The sequence below is a fragment of the Octopus sinensis genome, linkage group LG1 (genome assembly GCF_006345805.1).
Source record: "Octopus sinensis linkage group LG1, ASM634580v1, whole genome shotgun sequence".
Classification (NCBI taxonomy): Eukaryota; Metazoa; Mollusca; class Cephalopoda; order Octopoda; family Octopodidae; genus Octopus; species Octopus sinensis.
The window spans coordinates 165,839,110-165,864,361 of record NC_042997.1 but is presented as its reverse complement, the minus strand read 5'-3'; the positions used below and the strand labels follow the sequence as shown (position 1 = coordinate 165,864,361).

Below are 25,252 nucleotides of genomic sequence, written 5' to 3'. Positions count from 1 at the left end.
ATTACTTTCTTGTCTGTATAATACAAAACACATTCAACGCTTCCAAAATCACAAAAAGTTTGTATACATAAAATTGTTGTTGAATTCCAAAGCTATGATATTCAGCATTTAATTTAACAGTCTGAGAAGCCAGAAAGCTGCACCAGGCCCAGTCTGATCTGGCAATGTTTCTACGGCTGGATGCCCTTCCTAACGCCAACCACTCCATGAGTGTAGTGGGTGCTTTTTACGTGCCACAGGCACAGGTGCCAGACGGGGCTGGCAAACGGCCACGGACGGATGGTGCTTTTTATGTGCCACCGGCACGGGGACCAGGCGAGGCTGGCAATGGCAACGATCGGATGGTGCTTTTTATGTTCCACCGGCACGGAGGCCAGTCGGGGCGGCGCTGGCAACGGCCACGTGGTGCTTTTTATGTTCAAAATATTTCTTTTTCTGTATAATGTGTGTGTGTGTGTGTGCAAACGTATATATATATACAAGCACACATGCATTTAATATTCCTTTCTACTAATAAGAACAAGGCCTGAAATTTTTGAGGGGGCAGGCTAGTTGATTACATCGACCCCAGTCCTCAACTAGTACTTATTTTATTGACCCTAAAAGGGTGAAAGGCAAAGACAACCTTAGCAGAATTTGAACTCGCAACATAAAGATGGATGAAATGCTGCTAAGAATTTTGTCCAGTATGCTGGCGATTCTACCAGCTCACCGCCTTACACACACACATTTAATACTGATTTCAAATTTTGGCACAAGGCCAACAATTTTGCGGGAAGGGACGAGTCAGTTACATCAACCCCAGTACAACCTGCAAAGATGAAAGGCAAAGTCAACTTCAGCAGTTTTTGAACTCAGAACATATAGATGGACAAAATACTACAAAGCATTTTTCCCAACATGCTAATGATTCTGCCAGTTTGCCACCTTGCAAACACATTTAATATTGACAACTATTTAGCATTGAGAACACCATTGCAGAAATTAATATTTTTAATTACAGATCATAATGCAAGTTATGGCATGACTTGAGTATATGCATGTGTGTATATACATACATTCTTTATATTATATGCATTTTATTTTTAAACATTATTGTTTTAAGGGATTGAAATGATTGTATTTATTTTGATGGCGATTAGATTTTGAATCAGTGAATATTGTACCCTTAGGTGCTGCAAGATGTAGATAGGTGTACCACAAGAATAATAAAAAATTATATTTAAAAATTAAACTGAAATTTTATATATAAAGTCTTGATTTTTTTTGTTTTTTAAATCAAGATGTTTTGCAAAAAAATTTTTTTTAAATCAAGACATTTTCTTTGTTTGGAAAGCATCTTAATTTAATGAAAAATAAGTTCTCAGTAACTTTCTTCAAATCGAAGAATACAATTTTATATATGAATATAACTTTTATTGATATTTCTTTGATATTTTTATTTGCTCCAAAGCAAGGTACAGATTTTAAAAAATAGTTTAGGAACTACTGAATAAGACAGCAACATACATTCCTATTACCATTTATAGCTTACTTTTAGATTCACCAAATACTTCTCTTGCTCTATAAACAATTTTGTGAGCTTCATCAAAATGCGGGGACAAATCTTTCTTCACTCGTTGCATCCAAGAGTTAACATTACTGTTACTTTCATAACAAGCTTCTTCATGAACAGCATTGAGCTGCATCAGTTCACAAGCACCAAGAATATCACAGATTGATATTTTTTTCTGACCAGCTAAATATGGTCCGTCTTGGAGAAAAGCTTTGTCTAAGTGTTCAACAGTTGTTGCCAATTCATTTTTAAAAAACTCGACTCTTTTCCAGGAAATTGGTTTCCCTGTCAGCTGGGGTTCCAGCAGCTGCAAGAAAAATAGATTGAAATTATTTACAAATTGATTTGAAAGTAACTGATACACACATGTGCTTGTGTATGTATGTGCATGAATGTAGTTCTGCATGTGCATATGTGTGTAAAAGTCTGTGTGTGTGTGCACACGCAACTTCCTATTTCACCACTTCTACAGAGTTGAGATAATTCTCCCATATATGAAAACATTATGAATAGTAAGGTGGAGAGCTGGCAGAATCACTAAAGTATTGAAAAAATGCTTTGCAGTATTCATTCTACCTCTTTACATCCTGAATTCAAGCCCTGCCAAGATCGACTCTGCCTTTCATCCCACTGTAAATAAAGTAACAATCAAGTACTGGTGTTGATGATATCAATTTAACCCCACTCCTCAAAAAATTGCTGGCCTTGTACTTTTATCAGAGACATTATTATTATTATTATCATTGAGAAGGTGACAAACTGGTAGAACTGTTAGCACACTGGATGAAATGCTTAGCGGTATTTTGCCCGTTATTACATTCTGAGTTTAGATTCCACTGAGGTCAGCTTTGCCTTTCATCCTTTTAGAGTTGAAAAAATTAGTATAATTGAACACTGGGGTCAGAGTAATTGACTCATTCCCTCCCCAAAATTGCTGCACTTGTAGCGAAATTTGAAACCATTATTATCAACAAAAGTGGCAAGCTTGCAGAATCGTTAGCACACTGGGCAAAATGCTTAGTGGCATTTCATCTGTCTTTATGTCTGAGTTCAAATTCCAGCAAGGTCGACTTTGTCTTTCATCCTTTCAGGGTCAATAAATTAAGTACCAGTCAAGTACTAGGGTTGAAGCAATCAGCTATTCCTCTCCCAAAATTTCAAGCTTGGCGCCTTTAGTAGGAAGGATTATTATTATTATTATTATTATTATTATTATCATTATCATTATCATTAAACAGATGTCTTGAGATATTTGGTCTGGCTCTTTAATTTTTAAGTTCAAGTACTGCAAAGATCAAAATAAGAACTAGTCAAGTACTGACATGACTGGCCCCCTTCTCTACAAAATTACTGGATTTAAGCCTAAATTAGAAACAATTATTAAAAGAGGTAAGCTAGCAGAATAGTTAGAGCATCAGAGAAAATGCGTAGCAATACTTTTCCCAACTCATTACATTCTGAGTTCAAATTCTGCCATGGTTAAAGTCAACTTTGCCTTTTATTTCTCAAGTGTCTATAAAATCTAGTACCAGAATGATCATACTTAACATACAGTACAAATATCATTTAGTTTTGTAGGTTTTAAAATTTTGTTTTTTAAAAGTAGTAAAACATCATACCAGATTCCGAAACACCATAGCAGCATTGAGGCGTGTGTTAAAATGTTGCCAGTGGAGGTATTCATCAACACGCAACTGAGTATGGAAATCTTTTGGGTACCAATGGTCAGCTAGATTATTTTTGATCGTAAGGTACTTTAAAATGGCCACACTGAAAAAGAAACAATAAAAATCAGGCAAAAGTTAAACTATTGCGGTAACAGAGACATTTTCTTATATCTAATATCCATACTACATTTTTATTAATATTTAGTAGAAACAATAGAATGATTCAAGAGCCAAGAATTTAATGCATACCGTAAATCCTCAAGTATAGTCTGCCCTTGAGTATAATACACAGGGGATTTTTAGGGGGCTGTACCACTGAAAAGCCTAAACCTTGTGTATAATACGCACCCCTTCTCTATCTTGAGTCAAGGAGGTCTATATAACATCCTTGGTTTGTAAAACTGTATACAGTAACGTCCTTTATTATTATTGTATATATAACATAATGCAAACATGTAGCTTTTTTGTGCATTTTGTTTGCAGAAAATAAAGAAATAACAGTAATAACATTTAATAAATGTCAGTTATTGCAAGTTATGGATGATTCTTTTACAACCTCATTGCTTTCAAGCTTACCTTAAGGTATTTTCACGCCCAACATCACAAAATGCGTCGGAATAAACATTGCTGGACAGCAAATAGTCTCTGACATTGCTTTGAAAATAATTTTCGTTTTTAACCTCGTATATAGTACGCACTAGGGATTTTGACCTTTAAATTTTGGCAAAAAAATGCAGATTATACTCAAGGATTTACGGGAGGCACTTATGAAACTGATAAGCCAATGCATGAAACTCTCGACCCTTGAGTCACTCTGTTGCTTCCACTAAATATTAAAAGTGCCTACCCACAGAACTCATATTTCTCTTGTTTGCATCACCATACATGTAATATCCATACTATGTTTTTATCCAAAAGTGCTAACTACTCTTGTAAAAGCTTTTCTCTGTTTCATTACTGAAACAACAATATACCCATTTTCCTTACAAGCAAGAATAAACACAGACCCTAATTCCCACCAAAGTAGTAAAGGCAAGTTATAAAAAAAGCTGGATAATTTGCACAATCCCAACAGAATATGGAAAGAGCTCTGCCCTAATCACATGGAGGATATGGGGATTCTGCCACAAGCCAGAGTGTTAACTCTGAATTAAAACTGCAATTATATATGATGGTTAATGATAGGTTGGAGCAAATAGAGGCAATATAAAGTAGAGGGGACACTTGTCGGAGACAATGTCTTTAGTGCTAGTGATACAATAGAATATAACCAGTTCATGTCATAAAATGAGAGACAGTAAGAAGGGTATCCAACTATAAAAAAAAAACAAGGAATAGAGGAGATAAAGGACAGAGTTTGCTTCAGTCTTGTTGGGGGGCAACATTTTTAATACAGTGGCATAATAAAATATTTTTATGCTCGAAGTTTATGCTGTAATGTGGTTGGTGGAGGAAAGAACATCCTGCTGTAAAAATCATACATATAGAAGATGGCAGTTTTGTATTTTGCTGTGTACCAGATGATGAGATGTTGAGACCTGTTCAACCCATGACAGCATACAGAAGTGAACATAGGTGGTTTTGGTGGTGATGATGATGATAATGATGTGTATGTATGTACATTTCTGTGTGTGTATTATTAGCCGTGTACTGGCAGTATCGCTCTGCGTTGCTCGGGTTTGTTTCGACCCTTTATATTTGGAATTTTTGAAAAGTAAAAATTTTGCAACATGTAGCTTGTTATTCTCTTTAAGTGAACACTTTTCTGGTTGAAATACACCGAAAAATGGTGACACAACAGGAAAAAAATTGTAAAAAATAGGGATTTTCATAGAAAAAAAGCACCTTTCTGATGTAAATAATTTTTGGTGTTAACATGGTCTGATTTGAATTTTTTCTTCTATGGAAGGAAGAGCAAGCCTTCTTCTATCATACTCTCAATTTTGGTCAACTTGTGCAGCAGGGTCTTGGAAGAGATAGTGTTAGTTGAAGGCTACCAAACCTGCCATACACAGACAACTTCAGCTTTATATATATATATATATATATATACACGGTCAACACACACATTGCATGCATCTGTTTTGTACGCATAAATGCTCGTATGAGTGTGTGTGTGACTGAAGCCATTCACACATACATACATACATAACAATACCTGTCTGTCTGTTTTTGTCTGTCAATCACTCACTAAAAAGAAATTTTTTTAATCTGTTATCTCTCTCTCTCTCTCCCTACCTCTCTTTACACGGTCGCTAGAAGGGGACTTAACTTATGTCTTGTCAACAATAATGGCGTCATTACAGTGGATTTCTCCACTGTGAAAATTGAAGTTATGACTCAAAATCATTTACCGCTATTCGCGGGTGCCTTGGGGGAAAATAATTTGACGAAAATACAGCTATGTTCGTAACAAATGTCCTCCTAAAATTTGAGCAACATGCGTGCTAATTTGTGGATATGTATAAACTACAATCACATATACACGCACACATCCTGCCTTATATATATATATACAGATGTTAGGCACGTAAATTTACAGAAGGGAGTTAACTCCCTTCATTCAGTGACTAATCATTTTAGCAAATGGATAAATGCAGGGATTTATATTGGGTCATCCCATAAACAATACGGTTTTCTCCATTGCATGAATTAAAGTCAGAAGGGGATAAACTACCTGCATTAACTTGCTATAAAAGCAGGTAGTAATTTTACGTTGTCCTTATTCTTTGTGCAAGTTTTGAAGAGTGCAGTTCGATTTTAGCAGTTATTTTTTCAAAGCTATATTGGAAGTGACAAAAGAGCATATTCGGTATAGTTTGCTTTATGAGTTCAATAAAGGCAACAAAGCAATGGAAAGTGCGAGGAATATTAATGCACTATAAGCATAAGCCATGGCAACAGCAGGGTTGCCACTCATCAAATAAAACACCCAGATGCTAGAAAATAGGTATATAATTGGTAATTTAATGATAAAATATATGACAAAATGAATACAGAATTTAATACGTACTTTATATCATATGGCAACTAATTGTCAATTTCATACATATCCACATTATCTTCAGTCACTCCTTCAATGGTGATAGACTCATTTTCTACGATGACAAGACCCATCCTCTACATCTTTAATAAGTTTAGCGTTTGGCTCCAAAGAAATGCATGACGCTCCCTTTCTTGTAATTGCTTGTTTAGTGAGTAGACGATCAGTGATCGTTTCTGCCAATTAGTGAACTTTGTCTTTGTGCAATTTACTTGGGAAAATATGTGCTCCACGCACACTAATGAATGAGGTAACACCGTTAAATTAGTCATGAATTGTGACAGCTTCTCAAATTTACAGTGGTCAAACATGTCTTTAAGATTGCGTATGGAATACCAAAATTCAGGGATGCTTTTTGAGGAAACAAGAATATCTTTATATTGCCAAAATAATCTCCACCCATCATCTATTTCATCAAGTGTTTTCTGGAGAGTTAGAGAGATCGCACGCTACTTTTGGATCAAGTACTTCTAAGAGGCCGAACACTCCAGTTTCTTCGAGTGGAAAGCACATTTTTATTTGAGAGCATAATTCTACTGAAAATTTTTTGCAATCAGTTTTGAATCTAGCTGAGTCACCAACGATAGGGTTTTGTTCGAGATATCTCATTGCAAGTCCACCGAGGTAAATATCACTCATATGTTTGTGATTTGTTGTGTTATTAAGATCAATATCTAATAATTTAGATACAGCTAAAACATCCTCTTTTATAAAAGCAACTAAGGATACTTTTATAGTCACTGAATACGAGTCTATGCCACAGATGCAGTCAAAAGTATTCCGATTGAAACTCGACATTAAGAGTATTTACTTTCTTTAATATATAAAGTAAGAGCAGCATGTTCTCCGTCCCTTTGTTAATCATTGTTTCATAGATCCTTTTTGCTCCGTCCACTTTTTCTACTTTAGCCTCTGACTGAAAATAAAGTACAAGAGCATCCCACTGTTCTATTATAACGTTAATTACAGTTTCACGTGACAGCTTGCGAAAGCTTTGGAATCTTGTTTTCGTTTGTACCAACAACACTGTATCATATTGAAGTCATTTTGACGTTTGCTACTTCGAGAAAAGTAAGAAGTCTTTTAAAAAGGACTCGAGATACGAAGGTAACACCTTCACTGCATGACTTGAACAAAGTGCAAATGAATGGCAAACACAGCCTGTTGTAAATACAGTTGGAATATCGTTTCTCAATAACTTTTGAAACCCGCTCTTGTTACCCATCATTGTTGAGCAATTATCGCTGGCAAATCCAAATATGTTTGCTCATAGATACATCTTTTGTAAGCGTAGACTTGACAGCATCATACAAACCCTGATTTTCTACTACATTTGCATCCAGAAGAGCATCCTTGACATTAAGCGATTGTTCATCAAAAAAGTGAACAACTATTGCTAAGATTTGTGTCACTGAGATGTCTACTCTCATTTATTAATAATGAAAACTTGTTTCTTGAGAATTTCTAAGATTTCATTTCGTTCGTAATGTATGTTAATTTTGTCGTTTTTCATTTGTAGATCTTTAGCTATTTCACTATCGGGAAAGGGCTTTTTACAAATTTCAGCTAAATGATTTATATGGACGAAAGGTACGTGATGTTCAGCAACATAACCTGTTAGTAGCAAGCCTGCCTTAACAATTTTTCATTTAATATATCATCTGTTTTCCTAACAATAAACAGATTTACTTTAATAGTAGATTTCGCACAACCAAAAGCTTTCTTGTGTTTGGCGGTGATTTTACGAACTAACAGCATTGGTTTGTTAGCATTTTCAACACAACGTAGCAAGTGTCAAGATTTTTATCATCTTGCCATAACCGAATCTTTGAGTTCAGCATCCTCCAACCACGACTTCGTGAAAGTTTGAGTGTACCACTTCCTCTTTTTGTACACACTATTGTCTGCCATTACTTCGCAAAGGGTTACAAAACAAAAACACTCACTTAAAATGTTGTTACACAAATTTTAAATCACGAGTAACAATCGAAATCTGGCGGTGTCAGAGTTTAAGACAAGTATACAAGCAGCCACCAACGTGTTGTAACTTGTCGTTGTCTGGTATGATACAAGTATAAACAAATAATGAATGCGTACGATCGCTAATTATGTCACATATAATATTTGTATCGATAAATTGATTATGTAAGATGATTATAGATGATATATAAAAGATAAGTTTGCAGCCAAAACTAACTTAAAAACCCAGATTTAATGTAAATTTGGAAATTAAAACCCATAAACCTATAATTGCTCAAAAAAACCCAGATATGGGTGGAAAAACCCATCAGTGACATCCCTAGTCAACGGTCATTCCAGAAATTCTGTGCCAGAAACTACAGTCTACAAGACACAAGCCTTGTCTTGGAAGATCTGTAGAGCTTGATGAGGATGTCCTGTAAACCCTGGTGGAACAAAATTCCACTGTAACTGTTGAGGAACTAGCAGAGAAGCTTGGATTTTGTCATTCAACCATTCATCAATACCTGCGTGCCATCGGAAAAATCAGAAAATTGGGTCAATAGGTTCCTCACAAACTTTCCAAGACTAATCACATTCAGAGAGTGAATGTATTGCTCTTCTTTGCTGTCACGTCTCATGAATGAACCTTTTTTGGACTGAACAGTGACTGGTGATAAGAAATGGGTTCTCTATAAAAAAGTCAAGCACTGAAGACAGTGGGTAGGGAAAGAAGAAAACACCAGCATCCCAGGTTAAAGGTCTTCACCCATGTAAGGTGTTGTTATCTGTGTTCTTCCATCAGGATAATGCTTGGTCACATACAGTGACGATGACATTCCAAAGGGTGGAGCAGTTTGAATGGGAAACAATGCCCCAGCCACCATATTCGCCAGACGTTACCCCATCTGGTTATCATTTATTCTGCTGTCTTCAAAATCATTTAAACAGAGAAAATATGAATTCTGTAGACAAGGTCAGAACAGTACTGGAGGAAGCTTTTTCATCACAAACAAATGAATTTTGGAAGAGGGGCCTTGTAAGTATACCAGACGAATGGAAAAGCATTGTAGAAAATGAAGGAGAGTATATTTTAGATTAAAAAAGAACTTTGTTTACCTTAATTAAGAACAATAAAAGTATTTAAAAAAACTACATAATTTATGGGATGACCCAGTATAAACATCTAGAAACCTTTCAGCATATTATCCCAGTATGCCTGCAGTCCAAAGACTAAAGCCAGTATAAATATAACAAAATACCTTGTAAAATGAATGAAAGGATAAATAAATACAGAATTAGCGACAAGGACACAGCACTAGATAATCAGTCAGGCAACAGATCAGTGGCTTATGTCATGTTATCAAGTGTGTTGTTTCATTCCAGTTCAATACTGATCAGTTTTTGATTGAAAGGCATTACACTCATGGTTGCATATCCCAATTTATTTAACACATAGTGTATGTAGAACTATATGATGATAACAACAACAGTGATGATGATGACAATAACAATAATGATGAAGATGATATAAAAATCAAAAGAAGCACTGAAAAATTGACAAGTGTTTTATCAGATACAGAAAGAAGTTTAACATTTTGCTGTTGCTATACTTAACGAAAAGACAGTCACTTACAGAAATAACTACACACTACAAGAAGTCTTGGGTGTTATCCCAAAACAATACAGCAAATAAAAAATACTTTGAAAAAAATAAGGAGTTAAGCAAAAATAATATATTTATACCTTTCTCGAAGAACAAAACCATCATCATCAATTGCTGGAACTTTTTGGAAACAATTCACTTTGGTATATTCTTCATTTTTATGTTCAACTATAATTAATGAAATACGTAGATCAACTTTATTTAACAAACATTTTTACTTTGCACAACTTTACAGTAACAGAAAAAAACTATGAAACATCAAATTCCTGTTCAGAATGGAACCTGAAACACTTGGACAAAGAATGTTTCTGATAGAGTAGCACAAAAAAAAATAGACATCATCATCATTTTAACATCCACTTTTCCATGCTCACATGAGTTGGAAGCTACTGGCTTTGTGCTTAAATTAGAAGCCATGATTATTGATTTCAAATTTTAGCACAAGGCCAAAATTTTGGGGGAAGGGGTGAGTTGATTATTTTGATCCCAGTATTCAACTGGTATTTATTTTATCAACCCCAACAAGACATAAGTCAAAATTGACCCCAGTTTGCTAACAATTCTTCCAGCTCACTGCCTGCAGAATTGTTAGCATGAATTAGCATGGAAGCCATGAGTTTTATTATCATAATTTAGAGAACCCTATCAACATGCCTTTCATTCTTTAATTATGACTTTACATTCTGAGTTCAAATCAGTCAATAAAATTAAGTACTGGTCTAGCATGAGAGTCAATGTAATTAACTTGAACCCTCCCACAAAATTTAAAGCTGGTGGATTTGCAGGATCATTAATGTCAGATAAAATGCTTTGTGGTATTTCTTCCAGTTCTGTGCATTCTAATTTCAAATCCCACTAAATTCAACTTGGCCTTTAATCCTTCTAGGTTCAATAAAATAACTCACCAGTCAAGTACTAAGAAAAGGTAAAGACCCCACTCAGTCATGAATGACCATGGGATTGCACCAAGAAAGTTATCCTCCAAGCCACAAATCCAAGTAAGGTTGTTTATGGAAAATTAGCAGTCGCCCATGCATACCAGTCTCCCCTCTCCACACCACTCAGGTTAACCAAGGGAAAGGCAAAGGCCGATACAGCTTGGTACCAGTGACATCACAGCTCATTTCTACAACTGAGTGACCTGGAGCAATGTGAAGTAAAGAGTCTTACTTAAAAACACAACACAGCCTGGTCCTAGAATAGAACACGCTACTATATGATTGGAAGCCTGACACTCTAACCACTGAGCCATTTGCTTTAGAGCGGATACAGTTGACCCTCCCATCAAATTTAAAAGTGATGAATTCATAGAATCATTAGAGTACTGGACAAAATATCGTAGAATATTTGTTCTAGCTCTTTACATTATGAGTTCAAATCAAATTTTACCAAGGCCAACTTTGCCTTTTATCCCTTTAATTAAAATACCAGTCAAGTACTGGAGTCAGTGTTATTAACTTATCCCTTCCCTCAGAAATCACTTGCTTTGTGCCTAAGTCCCCAAACCATTATTATTACAAGGGTATAGAATGTGGAATTAGTTCATTGTTAGATGAAATATCTCACAATATTAAGTTGTGCTAAGGAAGCTAGCTGACAGAACTATTAGCAAACCAGGCAAAATGCTGAGTGGTATTTTGTCCATCCTTATGTTCTAAGGTCAACTTCGCCTTTCATCCTTTTGGGGTTGATAAAATAAGCACCAGCTGAGTGCTGAGGTTGCTGTAATCAACTTAGTCCCTCCCCTGAAATTACTGGCCTTGTGCTAAAATTTGAAACCAATATTTAGTTATGCTTTTTATATTCTCAGTTCATATTCCACCAAGATTAATTCTGCTTTTTATCTTTCCATGTTAGATAAAATAATTACCCGTCAAGCACTGGTTTAATTTAGTTTTCCAATGGTGTTTGTTATTTTGATAAAGCACTGTTAGCAGTTGATGCTGAGACCCTTTTCGGTCATGACTGACCGTGGGATTGCACCTAGAAAGTTACCCTCCCAGGCACAAGTCTGGGCAAGGTTGTTTATGGAAGACCAGCAATCGCCCATGCATACCGGCCTCCCCTCTCCACGCCACCAGTGTTATCCAAGGGAAAGGGAAAGGCCGATACAGCTTGGCACCTGTGATGTCGCAACTCATTTCTACAGCTGAGTGAATTGGAGCAACGTGAAATAAAGTGTCTTGCTCAAGAACACAACACGCAGCCTGGTCCAGAATTCGAACTCACAACCTCACGATTGTAAGCTTGGTGCTCTAACTACTGAATCATGCACCTTCACAATGTTAGCAGTAAACTGAATATATCAATCAACTTGTTTAAGAATTTAATCTTTTAATGATGCTCTTGGAAAGTAACTCTCAGTTTCATAATCTCTTTAACCCCAGCAATTCATATCTAAAAGTTAATTATCACTAACATGATTGTAACAAGTGAGTTACAATACATTAAGAAATAAGAAGCAAAGTAAGGAGAGAGAGATAGTGAAAAGTAAAGAGGAGGGGGAGGAGGAAGACAAAAGAGTAGTCACTGCAGTAAGATAAGAATTGTTTTACACAAGTTAACCTACTGTCAACATTTCACACAGAAATAAAATAAGTTTTCAAGTAAATATCGGTTGTCACACACCATTACCATCCTTCTCCACATCCACCATGTTCAACCATCATAAAATTCAGTGTTGCTATCTTAACCAGGTTTGTTTGGTTCATTGCTTGATTGCCTGTTCCTATGTGAGAGAAACTACTGGAGCTAGAAAGTTGAAATAATTTTTATCTATGATGATTAAATTTAGAAAACTGCTCGTCTTTCCTTTCATTTTTTTGAAACTTTTCTTTTTATTGATACAATATTTTTATACATTTTATAGGTCAAATGCTATCTTTTTTATGTTTAATCAGCAAGAATAGGGCTGTGACCTTCACTTTCACTGGCATTCCATTAATCTGGAGATTGATACAACTGGTATTCAGTTTAAATATCTGAAAGTCAACAACTACAGGATAATATATGGGAGTAAAAGAATTTCACTGGGTTGATGTTCTAAGGAGAATTGTGTATACTGGTGTGAAGGTGAAACAGTGTGAATGATGAGGGGAAATCTTGGACAGAGTTGGCATGCAGCTAGATAGTTCTAAAAGTAAAAAAAAAACTACTGTAGTTGCAATAGAAAAGGTAAAGAATTCTACAGGTTAGAAGTTGAAGAGCACTGGTGACTGAGACTTTATCAATCAATCAGATGGCTTTGTGAGGATAAAGTCTAGGATATTGTTATTTAGCCCCAAGTCAGCCCTGAAGTAAGTAGACAGATATATGATCAAAAGCATTCATCTTCACCATCTTGTCTTTTAGTATACCTTAAACTATAGTACACAATGTAGTTGTACATTTTTTAAAAATGGTAGGGTATAATTTGAGAGAGATTTACTGCTACTTCTAGCAAGTCATGAGACCAGATAGAATATCTTTCACAGTAGTCCATCAGACTAGAACTTGCTCAGGAGAGGAAGGCTAGTTACTGTGATACATTTTACCTTTCTACTTATTTATTTTTCTCCAGTGTTGCGCATACAAGTTTGTCAGGAGAGCACATAAACATGTTACATTAGACATTATGAATAAACACGTTACATTATTTAGTTTGGTATCTTTAATTCTATATTCATATTTTTCATGTTATAGGAGCCGTTTTTCCAGTTTCAGTTATTTTAGATTATAGTTGTTAAAATTTTTGTTTTCCTGTATTTAACACATAAATTGTGACGGGCCACAATCCTGGCCGTCAAGCACAGGTTGACAGGCCATGATCGTGGCCCTAATAGATGTATTTAATTTATGGGCGTTTGCTGGGGTCTAATGTCACTCAAACGCTCCGATACCCCGCTCCCCCGAATGCAAGAGAACTAATAGTTCAACTAATGACTTTTCAGATGGCATAAAACTTGCCACCATACTAAGAAGATATTTTAACTATTTTTTGTTTTTTATGAGTGCACGGTAGTCTCATTTTCATAAAATGTGCTGTGCAAATCCCAGTCCTTTATGGGTTACAGATCAAAATATCACTAGATAACAAATTATAAGTAATATCAATTAATGTATATATAAAATATTTTAAAGCAACTGCAACAGAAATTTAATAAGACGGATAAAATGAACTCTTAAAACATTTTTGTCTTGATATTAATATAGTTAAATGATATACACAGAAAATCAAATAAACTACCGAAATAATTTTAGATAATAATTTTACATAGCGCGATATTGTCTTGTGCATAAGCAAGTCAACACATGTTGACAGAATTGATTGAAAATATATTTCTCTTTCATGCAATACAAAAATATCAACAATAATCACCAATAATAATTTATAGAGATGGTTAAGTCGATTACATCGACCACAGCGGTCAACTGGTACTTATTTCATCGACTCTGAAAGGGTTAACGGCCAAGTCGACCTTCACGGAATTTGAACTCAGAACATAAAAAGCTGGAAAAAATGCATCCGACGTGCTAACGGTTCCACCAGCTCGCTGCCTTGATAATGTTTTCACATTTTGGCACAAGGCCAGCAATTTTGGGGGAGGAGGGTAAGTCGGTTACATCGCCCACAGTGTTTAACTGGTACTTATTTTATCGAACCCAGAAGGATGACAGGCAAAGTGGACCTCGGTGGAATTTGAACCCAGAACGTAAGAACGAACGAAATGTTGCTAAGCATTTTCCTCGACGTACTTACGTTTCTGCTAGCTCACCGCCTTAATAATAAAAATAATCTTTTCTATCACAGGCTCAAGGCTTGAAATTTGTGGGAGTGGGGAGCAAGTCTACTACATGATATACACAGAAAATCAAATAAACTACCGAAATAATTTTAGATAATAATTCAACTGGCACTTATTTTATCGACCCCAAAGGATGGAAGGCAAACTCGAGCTCGACGGAATAATAATAACTGTTTCTAATTTAAAAACAAGGCCAATAATTTTAGGGAAGCATGCGAAGATGAGTGCAACCTGGGCGTAATGTAAAATCGGAGTAGAAGGAAAAACAGTTTGTCCAGCACACGATTCTGTAGGAAATATTAACAAAATTGAACAATACTAACCTAATGCTTAATAATAACTGCAGATCGAGCAAACACCATTGCTCAACCTGCTAGAAATAACAGCCAAATAACCCTAAAATCGCTTGATATGCAGGATTCATAACAGAATAAAAAGGCTGGATAGTTGCACACCTTTAATTTAATCAAAAAGCCGCGCTGAGTCTAAATAATAACAAAAATAATAATAGATTTCACTGACCTTTACGCAAAGCAACTGGCTTGTCTATAAAAGGTATGTTATTAATTTTCAAAAATATGTAAATAGCTCTGGAAGGTTGAGAGAGAAGATCGTAGTAGACTTTAAGGCTAGCCATGTTAACAGAAAATGTTGTGGTAGTGACCTCCCTTGAAGTAGAGTGACAATGTAGTTACGCCTTTAACATTTCATTGGTTAATTTACAGATCACTAAGGATGCCTCTGTGTTGCAATTAGAAAGCATTCGACCTTTGGATTTGAAAGTTTCTGATGGACGATCTCTAATAGTATACCTACACAAGTGAGCCCCGGCTCCAAACTTTATTTCTTCATAACTTTCAGAAAAATGTGGATTTTTTTTTTTACAATAAAATTTTCTTGTAATATCTTTTAGAGTGTGCAGATACCGATTATATCGCAATTTAAAGTGAAAAACAAATCAATTAATTAAATTAAATTAATGAGTGCGCATAATACGGACACATTACATATATCTACAAAATGAAACATGAAATTCTGAAAAGAATTGTCGATATGTGTGTGTTCGAACCCACCAATTTCTTTCTTTCTATCAAATTATGGAAATTTTATTAAAAAGTATGTTTTTCTGTAATTTCATTTAAAAATATGTTTTTCAGTAAGTTATGAGGAAACAAAGTCGTGGGGTGCACTTGTGTAGGTAATACCATCTCAACATACTTAGGCACCCACATTTTTTTCTTTCTTCCTTTTTTTTTTTTTTTTTGATATCAAATTCTGACATGATCGTTATCTATATTATCTGAAAGTGTTTGTAGAATATTTCATGAAAGAAAAAAGCAATTTATTTTTTTTTAGAGGACATGATTTTACCATTTTACATATAGGGGATGGGATAAAATTAGTAACCAGGCAAAATGAGTAACTTCTGATTTGTTATTTTCTCCCTACCTCATCATCATCATCATCATCATCATCGTTTAGCGTCCGTTTTCTATGCTAGCATGGGTTGGACGGTTCTACTGGGGTCTGTGAAGCCAGAAGGCTTCATCAGGCCCAGTCAAATCTGGCAGTGTTTCTACAGCTGGATGCCCTTCCTAACGCCAACCACTCCGAGAGTGTAGTGGGTGCTTTTTACGTGCCACCCGCACAGGTGCCAGACAGAGCTGGCAAACGGCCATGAACGGATGGTGCTTTTTATGTGCCACCGGCACGAGGGCCAGGCGAGGCTGGCAACGGACACGAAACGGGGCGGTGCTGGCAACGGTCGCGAAACGGAAGGTTCTCTTACATGCCACAGGCACTGGTAACACATCTGCAATTTCCATTGATCGATTTCGATTCTGATCCTCACTTGCCTCAACGGGTCTTGAAATAATTACATTGCAAATATTGCATTATTATTTTGTACTGTTGCATCATTTTTAGGTGTAAACATTAGTTGGCATAGTTGTTGAAGTTGAAAGAGTCCAAGATGGTAAGGTAGCCGGTCCTTTTTTTGTTTTTTTTTCAAGAAATTTTTCCTCAACTTTGACTTGATTGTAATTGAGGTTGCTAAGAAAATATTTGAATAATTTTTTTGTGTTTAATAATCAATATTCTTTTGTCTGTCGGATTCCAAGACACTCTTTTCCCCACAGTAATTTTCAAATAAATGATTACTAAAATGGGGTAAAATGAGTAATGTTTAATTTCTATAATTTATTCTCTTTAACTACATGGTGAGTAAATATATTACAAAGAGGACACGCCAGAAGATCGTGAAGATGTTATGATTTTTTAAAAATCTAGTCGATTTTCTTTAATTTCACATCATGTGCTATTTTCCCCTGACCCTCTTTTTTTTGACTGAGATATTTGAAAAAAAAGTTTTTTTTTTTTTTTGCATTTCTGATCTTTCTGATGTCTAGGAATGGATATTGATATGCATGAGTCTGTTTTCTGGAAAACTGAAGTGGCAAATTTACCTTATCTTGGCTTACTCATTTTGCCCCAGCCAAATTTGTCTTTTATATGCTCAAAGAGAGCAGAGATAAGTTTCTGAAATAGGGATCAGATTATGTTACAATGCTTTTAATACATTTAGAGAAGACCATTTGCTTAGCTGATAAAGTTTTTTGTAAGGTAGTGAGCATTTGTAAAAAATATATTTTGTCAAAATATGCAGTAAAAACACCTTATATTGCCCCACCTCCAATATACATAGTGCCATGCATGGCATGGTGGATATGTTGTCACTCCACTCATATTTTATTTAGTAATTTTTTTCTTTTCATTTTTCTTATTTTATGTTTTCAACAATGGAGTTTATGATTTAAAAGAAGAAAAAAAAAACAGCTACAAAACAGGAAAATGGTGAGGTGGTGTAAAAGTGAAAGTTTAATATATATGCTAATGTGGAAATCCTCATAGAAGGGCAGTCCTCTTTTGGTGAACGACGAAATGTCAGACAAATTGCCATTTTTAATAAAAGTAAGAGGATTTTCAAACTTGTAAAATTTGTCCAAAACCATGAGTGAAGAAAAGAATTTTAAAGATGAACCTTTATTTTGTCTTGGCATAAATATTTTCTAATATTTTCGTATTTGTTGGTTTGGGAGCCAGCTTGGATCTACTTTTTTTTTTTTTTTTTACTCTTTTTACTTGTTTCAGTCATTTGACTGCGGCCATGCTGGAGCACCGCCTTTAGTCGAGCAACTCGACCCCGGGACTTATTCTTTGTAAGCCCAGTACTTATTCTATCGGTCTCTTTTGCCGAACCGCTAAGTGACGGGGACGTAAACACACCAGCATCGGTTGTCAAGCAATGCTAGGGGAACAAACACAGACACACAAACACACACACACATATATATATGTACATATATACGACAGGCTTCTTTCAGTTTCCGTCTACCAAATCCACTCACGAGGCATTGGTCGGCCCGGGGCTATAGCAGAAGACACGTGCCCAAGATGCCACGCAGTGGGACTGAACCCGGAACCATGTGGTTGGTTAGCAAGCTACTTACCAAACAGCCACTCCTGCGTCTAAGGTCTTTCATACGCAAAATGAGCAGCCTTTTAATTTTGCTCAAATTGCTTTCAATTTTGGTGTATCGATACAACTCTTACCTTTGATTACAATCAACGAATTACTTTATCTCGTAAATTAAAGAATCTGATGTTATTTGGAATTTAAGTTGGGAAATATGGATAATTTGGGCCAATCAACAGACAGCGTGACATTAGCAACTTGTTACCATGACAACTGCACGCTGCGTCGTGGTTCACTTGTTCTATGTTGATTTTTTTCACATTATGTATACCTGCATTACAGGTATACATAATACTGAAATACATTAACATAACAAATTTTAGAGACGAAAGAAAGAGCAAGATGATACATGTTCATTTTATTAAGTACTGGCAGAGACACCTGGCCTTGCTCGGGATTAAAATGGCATAGTTTTTTTTTTTTTTGTTTTACTGGTTTCAGTCATGTGACTGTGGCCATGCTGGAGCACCATCGTTGGTCGAACAAATCGACCACAGGATTTATTCTTTGTAAATTTAGTACTTATTCTATCAGTGTAATTTGCTGAACCGCTAACTTATGCGAACGTAAACATAACAACATTGGTTGTCAAGCAATGGTGGGGATACACACACACACACACACAAATATACACATATATATATACAACAGTCTTCTTTCAGTTTCCGTGTACGAAATCCACTCACAAGACTTTTTGTCGGCCTGAGGCTATAATATATAAATGTAACGGGTGATATTAATTAGTAAACAATAATATGAAATATTGGAGTCAGCAGTTGTAACGATAAAAATTGTTTGTTATAACGGCATGTTGAAGGATGTGAAAGGTGAACAATGCATGAAGTTTTAAAAAAGTATTTATTTACCGTTACATTGAAAAATACCTCACCTCGACGGGCAGGTTATGACATCTGAGAGCATGCAAAAGAAAGTTAGTTGTGGTAGAATATTTTTGTATAGTTTTGTGTACACGGTGTTAGTTGCAATCTACAGATAGTGATAGAATGATGTTGTAAGAGAACAGAATTAGGGCTAGTGAAAGTTGTATGGTTGTGGGATGTTGTCTCACAGTTGCTGACTAAATTTCATTTCTCTCGCTGACCATTGCCTTTAGTAGCTGCCTTCCTTGTGATCATGATTCTAGCAGTCCATTCCCTAACTGAGTTGTCACGAGCCGCTTCGCTCAATTGTCACCAAGTGACTACTTGGTTTTTGCTTGGAGGTTCTTGCTTTTATAACTATCCAGAAGGATAGACATATCGTTGAGAACAATGGGCTTCATTGGTGGTACTGTGATATCTCACTATTCTAGCTTTTGGCAAAGTAGAAGAGGTTATAAGGATCAAGTGGTGAAGACATCATTTTGGCTTAACTAAAGGCAATCTGGCAAATGTAAAACTGCTGTCAGAGAAAAACCATCGTTCCACCGTGAGAAAAGTTCTGTTGCACTGTTAATTTAAATTTGGCTATAGTAGATCGAATACACTTCACGCCTGCAAGATCTTGGAATGTTTTTCAGCAGTGAAATGTGTCTGGTGCTGTTGTCATGTTTACTTGCTGAGTTAGCAAGGACGATAGTATAGCATGCTGGAATTATGTGCAAGACAGATAATTTTCTCTTAGTTAGTAATGATTTTTAAAAATCTTTATGGCGGTAGTCTGTCATAGTCCAAAAAAGACTATTCAGCAATTTCTTGTTGAACATCTTGCACAATGATTTGTTTATAATGATCAAATGTATGTGCTGTACATTAGCTCACTTCCTCTACTAAAGTGATATTGTCTGAACAGGTGCATAGTGTACAGAATTCTTTTCATTGTACATCAATGATGGCTTTGCAAAAACATTACTTTATGCTGAAATACCCATGTATTTCACTTGGAACAGTAGTAACAGAGAATGGCAAAGAAGAAAGTGAGGAAAAAAGTTGAAGGCCATTTGAACATTTTCAAAGAAGAAACACTTGGTTGTGTTTATTTTGTCACACTAAAGCCAGGAGATCTCTATTATTTAAGAATTTTATTGCATGAAGTTCAAAATAGTGTCTTTTCCTTTGCTGCCACACATTGACATTTTCAACTTGGAGTGGTTGTGACCCAATGGGTCATGAGTACATCTAGTACTGAGCTAATATTGCTGACTTAAGAGCCTCAATGAAATCATATCAATAGAACAACATTGTCTGAAATTATCTTGAGCCTACTCTATGTGGTCATAAAAATTCACCATTAGAAAGCATCATCATCAGGTTAAATTTCATGTAAACAAAGCAATATATTTGAAAATTGTTTTTTTAGCCATGTAAGTTAGAGAAAATTACCTAATTTCATGAAGCTTTCACCAATCTGCCAAACAGTGTCAACTTGACTTAATTTTGATAAAAATAAAAAATTGCCACACTTGGCAAGTCACCTTTCAAATCAAACTAAGACCTGCAATAATAGTTAATGCCTCACAGATGATATCTAATAACATCAAAGCATATCTTAAATCTTTACTGCACTGCATTCTATATCTAATTTAATTTCAGGACTTGTCTCCCTTATATTTTATGACTAGAGTGAATTAAGATAATGACTTTCTTTTTCTTTTTTTACCCAACTAGTGCAAGTGCAATTTTAATTAATAAAAATTTTCTAGGCTTACTATATTTAGTTTATTAGAATTCCCTCCACTACTTGTTTTTATATACAGAAGGCATTCTTGAGAATTTTATAAGTTGGTGGATGTTAAATAATATACTAAGAAGTACAACATGGGGATAGACCTACATTGGTGTAACAACACTGCTATATATACCTATCTTTTTGTAAACCAATTGGATCTGACACTAGGGCTTAAGAATTCCTTAGAGGAATAAAGAGGCATCTTCAGAGAGTTCCAATAGTTCAAGCCAACTTCAGTGTCACCTCACTATCCATGTTTTCTAACTCCAAAGAGGTATAAACTATGATGCTATATGCAAACTCATCTTTATTACTTCAGAACATTCCAGAGTTATCTTAGGATCATTAACCTATTGCCCAAGTGACATGTAGTTAAATAACTGTTCTAGGAGTCCTACATTTGAACATTGACTTTGCTGGAAAAGACTGAATACGTCTAGATCCTTCGGGAGTATACCCATCATCCATACTATAATGGCGATAAGTTAAGTCCTTATAACTTTCTACCCATGCATTATTTTTAGGTCTACCTGTGAGGCAAAGTCTCTAACACTGAGTAATTGATAAACCCTGATGCAAACCTCTTTGAAATATTTTGCCTTATTTCTACAGCTTTTCCTGAAGCATGCCTGACCTATTCCATAAGACAATTTCATATAACCCTCAAAACATCCTCTAGCCCTATATTTTCTTTCCCCTGCACTTTATAGTTTTGTCTTATTTTATTTTTCTTCATTTGATTTTAACTGATTTCAGCCTTTATGAACTGTATTTCTGGAAATGATAATATAACATGGCAAGTATTACATTTCTTCAGGTGCAGGAACAAAGGTAACAAATTATTCTGCTTATATGCATGTGCATGTCCAAGTAACTGATGGAGCGATATCACAAAAGAAAATATGTATAAAGTGTACATAAACAAGTATATACATAGGAACGCAGTTGATATGTCTATGTCAACTTTTGCATGCTTTGTTAAAATGTATGTTCACAGGAATGGTGTATCTAGGACAACAAATTCAATGTGCCCTCCCATCTTTCTTTTTATAGTCATAGAGTGAGATTTGAGAGATATTTGGCTATTATTTCTAATAAAGCAAGCCACCACAAAGTGGCTCCCAGTGTGTTGTAGTTTATGTAGAGAGAATCAATTAGTCCCAAAACTACTTTCATCTACAATAAATTTGCAATAATACACACTCACTATTTTTAATATTTAATGATTTAATAAGGTACCTTTAAAGCTTTAATAATATAATCCTTCTTGTTCTTGTTCATTTCAAGAATAGAATTCTATGATTTTATTCAATATGTAGTGTATATATATACTATTTGATAAAGTAATATATATAGTGACTATAGAGACATTTCAAAATTAAATGTTTGTTTAGATATCAAGAATTACTGGGTTTGGTTTACGAATGTGTCGAATATTTGAACCAGGTTCTGTTGGTTTAAATGGTGCATGTTTGCCATAAGGCCTTGGAACAGGAAGATCACAGCCAATATCTGGCATATAGGCATTTGGTCTTTGTTCTGCTGTTGTGAAAGTACTTCCAGCTTTTCTGAGGTTTGTGTCTTCTTCCTCCAACTGAAATAAATTCATATGATTGTTGACGTTAAATGATAATGTTAAGAATGTTATTGTTTAAACAAAACCTTGACAGCAATAAATTCTGCTGTAAATAAGAAAAAAAAACCCAGTTCACAGAAACATCCAACAGAAACAGACCAGCACAAATCACTAACTAGAAAAGCTAATTGTGCTTGTGGGATAATGCTACCCATTAATTTAGATAAAATTAATGGATATTTTAAAATTTTAATTTTTACAAACATAAATAAGGGACATGGCTGGTTGTATAGTTAAAATGTTTACTCTGCAAACATGTAGTTTTGGGTCTAAACTCACTGTACAGTGCCTTAGGCAAATACTATAGTCTATATAGTTTACCAATACTATGAGTGGAACTTGGGAGATAGAAACTATATACTATCTATTAAAACTGAAAAATATCTTCACAAACTGTTACTCAGAGTTCACAAGATTGTTTGTCAGATAGTTGTGTTGATTCAGAATAAATAATTGTAGGGGTACATGTAATATAATATATCATTATCAACATCATCATTGTTTAACATCTGCCTTCCATGCTGGCATGAGCTGGACAGTTTGACAGGAGCTGGCCAGGCAGAAGACTGCATCAGACTTCTGTGTCTGATTTGGCACAGTTTTTACAATTAGATAGCCTTCCTTACACTAACCACCCTGCAGAGTGGACTAAGTGCTTTATATGTAGCACCAGCACAGGTGAGGTTAGTTTTGGCATGGTTTTTAAAAGCTGGATGCCCTTCCAAACACCAACCACTTTTCAGTGTGGACTGAATGCTTTTTACATGGCACCAGCACTGGCAGGGTCACCAAGTATTTTGCAAGACAATGATCTTTTGAGAGGGGAAGGGGCATTGGAGGAGGTGATCTTGTGTCAGATGATGAAAGGTTAGAGAGTGACAGAGATAATATAATACAATATAGCCACTACAGTTCAATGAATAAGCAATTGAATTTGATTGAGTAACTGATTTTAAAGTAACAGTGTAGGCTGGCTGCTCATGGAGGCATATCTCAACAGTGGACTAAACTATAATTAATAATTATATAAAAAAAAACAAGGAAAACTATATGTAAAAGCAAGTAAAAATGAACAGAATATATCCAGAAATAGGAATTTCAACTAATTAAAAGGAATAATAGGATAGATGAGTGGTTGGTGAGAGCTGTACAAGCCATGTACAGGGATGCTGTTAGTAAGGTGAGGGTTGGCAACAAGTATAGCAAAGAATTTATGTATATTTGTATGTTGCTTTGCATGCATTTGTATATTTAGACATGTGTGTGTACATATACATGTATGTCTGTGCATATGTTTTCACATATGTATGTGTATTTTATGTGTATGAATAAGTATTTAAATATATGTATTTGTGTAAACATTCAGATGTAGATGTATTTTATGTATATATATTTTTACGTGTGTGTGTGTATATATATCATCATCATCATCATCATCGTTTAACGTCCGCTTTCCATGCTAGCATGGGTTGGACGGTTCAACTGGGGTCTGGGGAGCCCGAAGGCTGCACCAGGCCAGGTAGGGGCCACGGGTTATGGCCTCACTAGTCTTGCCGGGTCTTCTCACGCACAGCATACTTCCATAGGTCTCGGTCTCTAGTCATTTCCTTGGTGAGACCTAAAGTTCGAAGGTCGTGCTTCACCACCTCGTCCCAGGTTTTCCTGGGTCTACCTCTTCCACAGGTTCCCTCAACTGCTAGGGTGTAGCACTTTTGCACACAACTATCTTCAGCCATTCTCGTCACACGACCATACCAGCGCAGCCATCTCTCTTGCACACCACAACTGATGCTTCTTAGGTCCAACTTTTCTCTCAAGGTACTTACACTCTGTCGATTATGAACACTGACGTTACACATCCATCGGAGCATACTGGCTTCATTTCTTGTGAGCTTACGCATATCCTCAGCAGTCACGGCCCATGTTTCACTACCATGTAGCATGGCTGTACGTACACATGCATCATACAGTCTGCCTTTTACTCTGAGCGAGAGGTCTTTTGTCACCAGCAGGGGTAAGAGCTCTATATTTATACTTTTACACTTACACTTTCTACCTTTTACCCGTGTTCATATATTCTTCTCCTAAGCTATACATACATACACACACATATATCAGTTATGTGTAACAGAAGCAGTATTAGTTTAAAATAACCATCTGTGTATCATACTTAGTATTATTACCACAGTAAATTAGCTTTTCCTGGCGTAGCTTCAATATTTTGATGATGATATTCTTTATTTTTAGAATAACAATGTAGGACAGGTATGAGAGGTCAGATCTAGCTAGTTCAAACATAGAACGGGCAAAATATTAGGGCCTGATATGACTATTTTAAATGCTAAATGGTTAAAATTAGCAATGAGGTAACAATTCAACAAGTACTCTGTTGGTTGCTCTTATGGCACTCTGTCTGTTACAATGACGAGGGCTCCAGTTGATCTGATCAACAGAACAGCCTGCTCATGAAATTAACGTGCAAGTGGCTGAGCACTCCACAGACATGTGTACCCTTAACGTAGTTCTCGGGGAGATTCAGCATAACACAGAGTGTGACAAGGCTGGCCCTTTGGAATACAGGTACAACAGAAACAGGAAGATATAGTGAGAGAAAGTTGTGGTGAAAGAGTATAGCAGAGTTCGTCACCACCCTCTACTGGGGCCTTGTGGAGCTTTTGTTGTTTTTGTTCAATAAACACTCACAACACCCAGTCTGGGAATCACAACTGTGATCCTACAA

General features: G+C 35.8%; 2 protein-coding genes across 6 annotated transcripts in view; both read right to left on the bottom strand.

Moving 5' to 3' along the window:
* Positions 1-1,418: 1,418 nt before the first annotated feature.
* Positions 1,419-15,355, bottom strand: LOC115214875 (glutathione S-transferase theta-1). The gene is made up of 4 exons (XM_029783909.2): positions 15,197-15,355; positions 9,971-10,058; positions 3,175-3,325; positions 1,419-1,862 (listed from the first exon to the last, which is right to left on the bottom strand). Exons 1-4 carry the CDS (start codon positions 15,309-15,311, stop codon positions 1,524-1,526), a joined length of 693 nt encoding a protein of 230 aa, XP_029639769.1. The 5' UTR covers positions 15,312-15,355; the 3' UTR covers positions 1,419-1,523.
* A 4,070-nt stretch (positions 15,356-19,425) lies between these two features.
* LOC115228511 (coiled-coil domain-containing protein 146-like) overlaps positions 19,426-25,252 on the bottom strand; it is a 57,360-nt gene continuing 51,533 nt past the window's right edge. For all 5 annotated transcript variants that reach the window (XM_036506390.1, XM_036506374.1, XM_036506359.1 and 2 more), the window contains one exon: positions 19,426-22,470. In XM_036506390.1, the coding sequence (XP_036362283.1) occupies positions 22,267-22,470 (204 nt within the window). In that variant the 3' untranslated portion in view covers positions 19,426-22,266. The remainder of the gene's footprint in view (positions 22,471-25,252) is intronic.

Excerpts from the sequence above, each read along its gene's own strand:
- LOC115214875 (XM_029783909.2), bottom strand. The coding sequence starts at position 15,311 with ATGGCTAGCCTTAAAGTCTACTACGATCTTCTCTCTCAACCTTCCAGA. Across the intron at positions 10,059-15,196 it reads GCCAGTTGCTTTGCGTAAAG|TTGAACATAAAAATGAAGAA; the intron begins GTCAGTGAAATC and ends CATTAATTATAG. Across the intron at positions 1,863-3,174 it reads CTATGGTGTTTCGGAATCTG|CTGCTGGAACCCCAGCTGAC; the intron begins GTATGATGTTTT and ends TTTTTCTTGCAG.